Source organism: Mytilus galloprovincialis, chromosome 2 (genome assembly GCF_965363235.1).
Source record: "Mytilus galloprovincialis chromosome 2, xbMytGall1.hap1.1, whole genome shotgun sequence".
In the NCBI taxonomy this organism is placed as follows: Eukaryota; Metazoa; Mollusca; class Bivalvia; order Mytilida; family Mytilidae; genus Mytilus; species Mytilus galloprovincialis.
The window spans coordinates 13,773,329-13,784,304 of NC_134839.1; the positions used below are offsets into that span (position 1 = coordinate 13,773,329).

The 10,976-nt window shown below is 32.0% G+C and overlaps 1 protein-coding gene across 1 annotated transcript; it reads right to left on the reverse strand.

The window, feature by feature from the left end:
* Positions 1–227: 227 nt before the first annotated feature.
* LOC143062952 (uncharacterized) lies at positions 228–4,784 on the reverse strand. Its single transcript, XM_076234812.1, has 3 exons — positions 4,587–4,784; positions 3,976–4,044; positions 228–1,961 (listed from the first exon to the last, which is right to left on the reverse strand). Exon 3 carries the CDS (start codon positions 1,957–1,959, stop codon positions 334–336), a length of 1,626 nt encoding a protein of 541 aa, XP_076090927.1. The 5' UTR covers positions 1,960–1,961; positions 3,976–4,044; positions 4,587–4,784; the 3' UTR covers positions 228–333.
* Between the last annotated feature and the right edge of the window lie 6,192 nt (positions 4,785–10,976).

The window sequence follows — 10,976 nt, forward strand, 5'->3', positions numbered from 1 at the left end:
TGAAATCCAATTTGGCTCTCAATAAATCTGTTGGACACAATTTAACATAGAACCTTACAAAATAGATTTATAACATATCATTAAACATCTGGTTGGTGGAACCAGCATACGTAAGCTACTGAAATGTTTGTCAAACATGCTAACTGTAAGCAATCAATTACTATCCACACTGATCAATGTCCATACTTGTTTCAATAATTAAACACAATAGAAAAACAACACATAAGTAAATTTCTTTTTTAATTTTATTTCAAACGAATGAACATATATGTTTATAATACACATGAATTTAGTTGCTATAGACAGATGCAGTATTTCCTCGCTCAAAATAAACTAAATGGTCTCGTTTTGTTGGGGCATGTCGTTATCTGGATTTTGTCGAAAAATATTATAAAATGATATGAAAGATTTAAATCTAAAAAAAACAAAGAAAGGGAACAAACAATGAGAAATGAGTTTCTGTGTTGTTATGCTATATACACTTTGCAATATTTTCTTATCGTAAATAGATGTAGCTTCAAAAATACTATCATCAATCCAGAAGTACAGATTTAAAATAGAGAGTAAAAGGTATACGTACTCGCCGAGACTTCGCTTTTTCTTTCCATAACTATTTAATTGTAAAATACAAACAACTTGAAAATACAGACCAATCATTGTCATTAATTTCTGACACATTATCAAATATTCTTTTCTTTCGTGTATGCAAGCAAAAATTACTGAGGAGCAATATGCAATCGATCCTAAAAAGCTTGCTATTATCATTTTGTGATGAAAATGGAGATGTTGTGTTTTCATTAACGGTTCCAAAAATGACGATGGTTGTGAAATCATATAAAAACTCATTATAAGTAAGACTGTTACAGAACATAATAGAAATATATGGTATGCTACATTAACATTTTGAATAGTTTGATATGAACTTTCTTCAATATCTTCAGAAAGTTTAATATAACCAAATACGAAACATGGAAAAATCATAAGTGCAACAAATCCAACGCAAAAAATGGTTCTTAAACTGTTAAAACCAGATCTATCGATTCTTTCATCAGATGTTGAAAGTAATGGCGTATATTCACTTTCGGGATTTGATCTCTGTATACGTACTTCATGTATATGATTTTGCTTAGAGGGCCAAATTTGAGCTATCAAAATCATAGAGAACAGAAAATATTCCATTTTAATAGGCGAAAAAAACGGCTTAATGTGTATGCTTACAATATTATCAGTGGGGCAAATGATATAATTGGTTTTATTACAACTTTGTCCAGGCCCGTCAGTAGATGTCCTTTTGTATATTTCGACAAAGTAATGTGCCCACTGTGAAATATTAGCCAAGACTATTAACAACAAACTATAGTAATTTTTCCATGACCGTGTAAAGCGAAAAGGAATGAATGCTTGTACAAAACATGACTGAACAAAGAAGAAGATAATCTGAGTGCATTGAAAACTGATGTATACTTTGTCATAATCTGTGTAGTAAGTACCATTGGTGTCCATACAGCCCATCCTCTCGAATTCTTTATATGTATGATTTTTACATTTGATAGTGCGGATAATTTTTGCAAACGAAAAGACAATGCTTCCAATTGTAAAAATCCACAAGAAAATTTGATTAACGTTAGATGTTGGTCTAATCCTTTCTGTAATTTGAGAATGCTGACGTTGATACAGAATCAAATATTTTACAAAAACAATAATCGCCAGAAAAATCACAATACATAGGTATGAATGAACTGTTATATATTGTACTAAATAATCTGTTTGAAGATCAACAAATTCAGCTCCAATCATGGACAAAATGACAATTACAAACACGCTTAAAAGTAGTACAAGTCCACTGATACTGCCGTCGTGAGGTCGAATATTATCAATACTATTGTGGTTTTCCGATGGTTCCCCTGCTGTGAATGGTAAAACTACAACAGCATTTAGTATCTTTTTAAAAGTTTCCATTGCTGAAAACAAGGGAAAAGAAGCGGTTATATCGTTATATGTGTCAGTCTTTTTACAGCGTTTTGTTATTCATCTTGATATTGAAACCTGAATATCAAAATTTGCCATGATCTCCAATCTGAAAGTACAAATCCGTTAATTTCTGATTGTATATTGGTTAATAGCTTAAAATTGTCGTGTTGTTGTTAAAAGACATGATTTAGATTACTCATAACTAAAATGATTAACATACTAGTACTAGTATTCGTGTTTAGTCCTATATATGGAACGCCACAGCTGTCTTATGTGTAACTCTTATATTACGTTATGTTGTTTTATCATTACTTGATGATAGTTTGTCTTTACATAATATGGTTTTGACATTACGTAATGATGTTTGTAAACCTCCATGAATAGTTATAAAACTTGTAAAGAAGTTATTCTTCAAGACCAATACAACGCAGTGTTCCTTTGAATCATTTACGAACTTATTATAATACTGCTGCCATTAAGTAATTTTGTCTGTCGTTCCCCTTTTTCATACCAAATAACTATGAACAAAATTTGAACTTTAATTTGAACTTTAACTTAATGGATAGAGGTACTCATCCAAAGCGCATTACACAAACGACATATTGAAATCGATTTAAAAATAGAACATATTTTTTCCCAAAATGATCACGTGGTTTTACCTCGTAGTAGTAATGAAATAAACGCATCAAAGAAAGACATGACCACATTAAATACTGAAACAAACACATCATGTAGTGCAAAATCATCAAATTTTGAAACATCATTACGTAATGTTAAAGCAATATAAAGAATAGACAAATCATTATTACGAAATAACAAAACTGCTTCATGTAATGAAACAACTATATTACGTTATGTCACATACACATCAAGTAATGTTAAACCCACATTGCCTAATTACATAACCACATTAAATAATGGTGAAACCACATCGAGTAATGACAGAACCATATTAAGTAATGACAAAACTATATCAAGTCAATACGAAACCATATCATGTAATATCGAAATATCATTATGCAATGACTATTCCATATTGAAAACATCATTACTTAATGTCAAAACCATATCATGTAAAGACAAACTGTCATCAAGTAATAACAAAACAATATAACGTAATATCAGACTTCCACATAAGACAGCTGTGGCGTTTCATACCTATACGTGTTTTATTCGTTTGCATTGCAGCTAACCACTGCTAAAACAGGTAATTAACATTGAAGAAAGGAGATCCATCCAACTTTAAAAAGTTAATTTCCTGATATATAATCCGATGTTTTAATAGAATCAAAATAAGTACTAGTAATTGAAATCATGTCATTACAGAAACAGTACTGGGTTGATTGTACCAAGAACATTTAACTTTGACATTTCAAGAGTGGTGATATTACTGTATAAAAACATCCTTAGGAGCCTGTAATTCAGTGATTGTCGTTTGTTTATGTGTTGTGTTACATATTTGTTTTCATTTTTTAAAATAAATAGGGCCGTTAGTTTTCTCGATTGGATTGTTTACCTTGTCATTTCGGAGCCTTTTATAGCTGACTATGCGGTATGGGCTTTGCTCATTGTTGAAGGCCGTACGGTGACCTATAGTTGTTAATTTCTGTGTCATTTTGGTATCTCGTGGAGAGTTGTCTCACTGGCAATCATACCACATCTTCTTTTTTATATTTAGGACACATTGTCAAAAATAGCCTTCAGAAAAAGCAAAAACAGGTGAGCCCCAAACCAAACGTGTTACCCGAGGAATTGAATAATTTTGTGCAACTACAGTATTCTGTATGATTTTGAATAAATCAGTATTTCGATGTTGAATAATTTTCCAATTATATTCAAACAATGTACATATTTTACTGTATTAACACGCAGAAAGGTTCCGGAAGTATGTAAAATGGTTAGCGTTTTCCCTCATATATATTTTTATCTAATGGAACGTATGTCAAGGAATGTTTCAAAAACGTTATGAAACATCATGAGTCTGTAGAGCTTTTCTAAACATACCTTCTGTCCTATTCTGTTAGTTTCTTTTAAATCTTTTGAGGATGCACCTGTTTTTAATCTGCTTAATTCCTATAAGGAAAATGTGAATAACATACAGTGTTATTTAATGATCCTACCTGGCCTTGCGGTCTTAAAACTTTTGAGCACGATTTTTGTACTCAGACTCAAGGATCAACCAATCAATATACTGGATTTTGTGTTTCGAGCATGATTTTTGTGCTTCGAGCACTGATCAAAGTTTTATGACTTCAACCCCTGAACTACGTTTTGAATATAAATGATCGTTACAGAGGCAACAAAGTGTGTATTATATGTGAATGTGCTAGTACCGTAATAGATTTAATTCATTGGAAATCATACGGACTAGAAATATATTTTTAACTTATATACCGTTACATTCATATACATTTTCATGGTTTTATAGAAGGTAATTATTATCCTTATTGACCATAGTATGCCCATAACCATAAACTAATTCAACATCTTTTTCTCAAATAATTTTACCGCTGGGTAACGGCTTATAAAATTTTAATTTCATGAAAAAGAATTACTATGATAAAACAAAATAAATAGTACAGTAAACTAACGTCTTACGCTAGATAAAAACTTACTTCCAAAAGTAAACGTCTGTTTGTCACCTGCTGCATATGTTCTGATAACTTCCTGGTTTATACTTATGTATTGTTATGTAAAAAGTTCATACATTCATTTCAGTTACCGACTGTTAAAATGCCAAAAATGATACCTTTAATACTTGCACAATGTGGGAAAATTCATGCGAAAAGTATTTAAATCGTAATTCACTACATTTCTACACACCACTGTCTAACAATAAAGTGTGTATAATCCATCTTGTATTCAACTCACTGATATACATTGATTGAACGATTGATTGATGTATAACGTAACATTCATTTCGTGTCGGTCAGTTTTTATAGGTGGACGAAACCGGCGTGGCAAGAGATAACCACCGACATTGGAAGGGAAAACTGACAATCCTAGTCAATGAAGATTCAGCGAAACATGGACCTCAGTGTTGACAGGCTAATGATACAGTATTTCGGCTACTTATAACACTCGACCACCGAGGCCACTGTAGGTTATACAAAAGATGGACTGGCACTTTTATTGCAAACATGTAGTTTTATTATTACTCTAATGACAATTCAACACACAAACACAAACATATCGATGTCCTAGTTCAGGAACATAACTCGAGGGTGTTTTGTGTTCCATTGAAAGTTAGAGGTATTCAAAACGATCTTTGATAGTCTGGCAACAAATTCAAAAGTATAAAAAGACTCAGTCCCTTGTAGTGTTAGTTATACTGTTTTACATTGGTGTGTTATATAATACCCTTTGTTGATCTGTAATTGTTTTAAGTATTATTTCTTGTAAGTTCTTTATGTATCGTTAAGTATACATCATGTAGGACACATTATAGGGTATGGAACTAAGCAATCTCCTTCTCAATATTCTTTTTATGATTTGAAATTTATATGTCCTTTTAAGTTGTGTGGATGGATACCAATTAGTGCAGTTGTGTTTTACTGATGTTATAAGACAAACCAACGGAAAAAAAATCCGGAAGAACTACAAAGGAGCGAAACTGGAAGTGTCGATAGGGTTAGCGTCTCCTCTTATGCAAGCCGCACCTGTCATCTTTCATGAATGTGACCTACCGAATTCGACTATTGACCGGATTTGTTATAACATAAGCAACACTACGGGTGCCACATTTGGAGCAGGATCTGCTTACCCTTTCCGGAGCACCTAAGAGAACCCCTAGTTTTTGGTGGGTTCGTGTTGCTTATTCTTTAGTTTTCTATGTTGTGTGATGTGTTCTATTGTTTGTCTGTTGGTCTGTTTGTCTTCTTTCATTTTTAGCCAGGCGTTGTCAGTTTATTTTCGATTTATGTGTTTGACTGTCCCTCTGGTATCTTTCGTCCCTCATTTCTAAATACATAATCAGTCATAACCAAAAATTATATAACAAGTAAAATATCAGATTAGAATATGTATTAGGTATCTAGAGATCTAATACTGAGAAAACATGACGTTAGTGAGTTGATGCACATAACATATCGTGTCAGTCAACTAGTTCGATTTCGACATTTTGACTATGTGTGAACTCGAATATTCGTTGTAGCATAGGAGACACAACAAAGTGTCTTGTTCCGGTGTTGTTCATATTTACTTATATTTCTTTGGTCTTAATAGATATACGAAATTTGAACATCGGTAAATTACTAGTGTATATTTTTCAACTCACATTAAACTTATAATGTTCGCGTCTTCACTCTTTCAGTCTCTTTTTGTTTATCAAAACCATTAACAGTATCCTGTCTTTTCAAAGTATTTGATCAATCAAAATAATTATCTGTAACAGTTGACAAAGTCAACTAAGAGTTAATTCGATATGTCCTGTGGTCGTCTAAATATTTGTTTTATTGAAACCGTGTAGTGTCTATCTCATCAAGCCAAAATTTCCGCTTCTTCAAGATAAGGAAATAGCATCTGGAGAAAAATGCAATATTTTGCGTAGTGTTCAGCCGTCAACATCACACTGACAGGATCAATCTGAAGTCTACGGATGCTAATTGGGGACATTATAAAAAAATATATCCTTATCTCAATATATATCGTTATTTCGATTTCATTAAATTGTTTTCTCGTTATATTGATATCGTTATCTCGATACAATTATATTGTTGTCTCGATATTTATATAGTTAAGGTATGGTTATGGCACCTTTTTTGCAAATTAATCAAAAACTTATACATATATCAAAATTTTAGCAGAGGGTAGAATTGATCAGTACATAATGAATGCCTCTGCCGAAATTCAAGTTCAGGATAATCGGAAAGCTTGATTAAGAGCTGTGTCCCTTTTGGGGATTTTTTTTCAAATTTTCATCGTAATTTTGACAATATCTTGAAAAATCGTAAAAGCTGGAGCCTTTTTCGGTTTTTTTATTCATGTTTCAAACTATGTCCTGTTAAGAATTAGTTTAGTCGTCCAGCTAACAAACTTAGGTTCCCTGTTTACAGAAATACCATCTATTAAGGGGCGATAGAAAGCTAAAAAGTCCACTTTAACCTTTATTTAACATTTAGTTTAAAAGAAAAACATAGGTCTCTATGGATGATAATATGATAAGCGCATACAAGATCAAAAATATAAATGCATTATAATTAAAAAAATTCTTTAAGTGGTAGTAGACATAGAATTATAAATAAATATACGTTTACGACACTGCATACTTTTATATACTTCTTTTAAAGAAAGAAATACATTTCGCCTAATGAAATGTAGCTTATCTCTGAAATATTCGAAATGAAGTTACATGTATAACTTGAGCTATAGAATTTAATTCAATAATAATTAAATTCAGTTATTGTAATTATATAACTTGGTATGCCTATTAATGATTTAAATTGACGGTGTGTTCGATTCATTTTATACTGGTTACTTTAATATGCTAATTAGTTAGCCCGCGAAATGTTAGTCCGTGCAATTTACCTCGTGTGGATTGGTCATTTGGATTCAAACCTTACCAGTCGGAAACCAGGTTGAAATAGAACAAAAGAATCGAAGCTCTTTGTTAGAGAAGGCGATAAATGTTTACTGTATTGTTTACTATAGTGACAAAATTTTTAAAAGTTAATAGAAACAAACAACATTGCAATTTTCTTCTCAATTACGAGGTGTTTTATTTTAAAAACACAATTTGCATAAGTTTTCAATTTATCTAGTTCATAGTTAAGCAGAACAATTAGATATCAAGTCGACGACATGGGTATCTTTCAAGTTGGATGACAAAAATGCATAACCTCCGATTTTTTTGAAAAAATTACCACGGACGGAAAACCTATCAATCTATTCGTGTCTGCCCTTCCATTATGTGACTGAAGAAAAAATTCCAAAAAAGGGTAACAATTGTATCGAAAAGAGAAAATTGAGTGCACCGTTTTATGTTAGGGCGTGTTTGAGTTGAGTATCTCGTCTTGATATCGTACAAAGCAAGAATATTTCATACATCGTCTCGCTTCAAATTCTATCATTTTATACATTAAAGCTACAGGTTGACGTTATAACACAAACAAATCACAGTACTAAAAGATGAAATATATAGGTCAAGTGAAATACCTATCTAATGAGTCACAAAAACAGAGACGGTGTGTTCGAATTGCATTTTTTTTACTGAAAGTACTTGACGACAGTCTTTCAAGTTGGATGATGAAAATGCATATCTTCGAAAAATTCCACTTTTTTGTGTGTGATAACTAAAGTTTATAGTCTTCATACACTACAAATATCTAGTCTGCCCTTCCACGAAATATTTATTTAGAATTTTTTTAAATGTTTATGAATTTTCGAAAATTCCACCTGACAACCGATCAGACAATAGTTTTAAGTTGAATCAATGCAGACAAGATTATTAACTGATGCCTATTAGCTAGTTGATACATTTGTCTTTAAAAATACAACTGACATATAAGGATCGTAATGGTGCAATATGGATAAATTTATCGGTTTCCAAGAGCAAAATTGGTAGCGCGTCATCCTTACAATGGCTTCCGTTTCTACGATTGTGAAAATGAACTGGCGTAATGGGGAGATAATTTTGACGAAGTAGGATCCTGACTGTTACACGGCGCTTGACCAAAGCTATAGAATTTAAAACACAGAAGAAAAGATGAGTATTCTTTTTTAGTTTTAGAATTAAGCAACATTTTATAAAAAATAATAGCTCAACAATTTAAACTGTTAATCTTGTTTTTCTTTCTTAAATAATTTTAACTTTGTTAAATGCTTTAAATAGTCGTGAACTTTTTTTCTTTGGTGTTATAACTGAATTTAAATTCTATCATTGCGTAAATTGTCAATCTTTTCTTGGATATTATTTTATATTTATATTTGTAAATTGAGTAGATGGTTATACTTATTGTGCGAGTTGTTATATCTAATTGTTTAACTGTCTTAATACGCTAATGAACATTTACCATGTTATTTATTCTTTATTCAAATCCAAATCTTGCAGCGCGAAGTAACCGGTGACTAAGCCACTTATTAATTTCAACATAAATGTATATATAAATTCTTTTTAGTCCTAAATATGTATAAAATAGGTGCCACTGGACATAAAGAAAACAATCTATGAATCATTACTTTTTGTAAACTTTTGCAAGCCATCAAGGATGTTAGTTGACTATTTAAATATATATACATTTCGATTTAATTGTTTATTAGTTTTCATGTATTATAGTCGATTATAGGATAGGAATATTTCTCATTAACGAAGGCCACTCCAATTGATATTCGGTAGATACAATAATTATTTATTTTATGACTTTCGTTATCAATATGATATTATCATTATGAATATACTTGAAATATCTGCCACTGGACATTGACAGCCACAATCAAGCATTTGCGGTTTTTTCTACTTTGGTTATTGCCATTGTATCTTAATACTAATTAGTCAATGGTAAAAATTGAAATATTTGTATTTCAATATCGATTCAATTGTTTAATTAAGGGATGTAACATTGAAAAATGATATACTATTTTACTAATGCATTGACTAACATTGTAATTATTTGTTTAAGCCAGTATGCCGAAAGGAAACCGTGCTGTACGTAGGCAAAATCAAGTACAGCTACCGGTAAACAAAAGGCTTCGCCCAAGGAGAGCTGAAATTATAAGACAAAATATAGCCATTCCACAACAGCCGCTTATGCCACCACAACAGCCATTAATACCACCACAACAGCCATTAATGCCACCACAACAGCCATTAATGCCACCACATCAGTTATTACCACAACAGCAGTTATTACCACAACAGCCGTTTGTACCACTACAGCCAATTCTACAACCACAACTCATTGGAACTTCAAACTTCCTCAGCAGCCCGCTGAACAACAAGTTCCTGATCAGGGATGTGTACACCCAGGGCAGCCAACAGGTCGTAATTCTGTACAAAACGGTGAGATTTTAGTTATACCTACTAATAATGATGTTGATGTGTTTGTACCACAAAAAATTATAAACCAAATATGGAATTTAGAATATGTTGATTTGGCACAATTACTTAACAAAAAATTTTGTTTCAAATATTGATCAACCGAAAAAAGTGCTCGTTTTTTATGAAGATGGGGACATTTTAATTAACAGAAACAAATATTCAAAAGTAAAATCATTATCTAACTTAGGTGAGTGGACTGAAGGGTTTTTAAATTATATGAAAATTTTATTTCAAAGATTCCCGGAATTGGCAAATGAATTGATTAGCTACATGACGATTATAAGGGGGTGTACCTTTTGAGAACGTTTATAAATATGACATGCAATTTCGACTTAGAAAAGCTCGTGATCATATGCGTGCATGGGACGTCATTGATGGGCAGCTATGGCTTCAGTTTATTGCAGTAGGCATAAATCATGTTCCACAGACATCTTCTTATACTTCTCACACAGTTATTAGTCCTTGCTACGATTATAATTTTAAGGCCGTTTGTATTGTGTATACAGCTATGAATTCATGTATAAGATGTAGCCAGTTCCATCCTTCGATGTACTGTACAAATTGTTCATATAACAAGAATAATCCTCGAAGTTCTGTAACTTCGGACTTTTCTGCTCCTAGGTATCAAAACTACCCTAGGGCACCTGATGCAAACAATTTTGCACCAAGGTATCAGCTGGAGCTACAACACAGTCAAACAGGTTTTTGAATACACATGGAAATTTTAACCCAAATACTCGTTTTTCGATAAATAATTAAAGATTTTCCTGTCAGCAGGCAAATGTTCCACGGATGCAATTTAATCATTTCAAATTTTATAATTTTGTTTACAGCTTGCAATCACCGTATGATATTTGGTATTTTTGGTTGTTCCCCTGTTAATACTACGGTTTAAGGGAATATGTTGACTGACTACCCCGTTAAAATATTGGCAAATTTATTATATAATGGTTTTAAATATAGTTTTCGA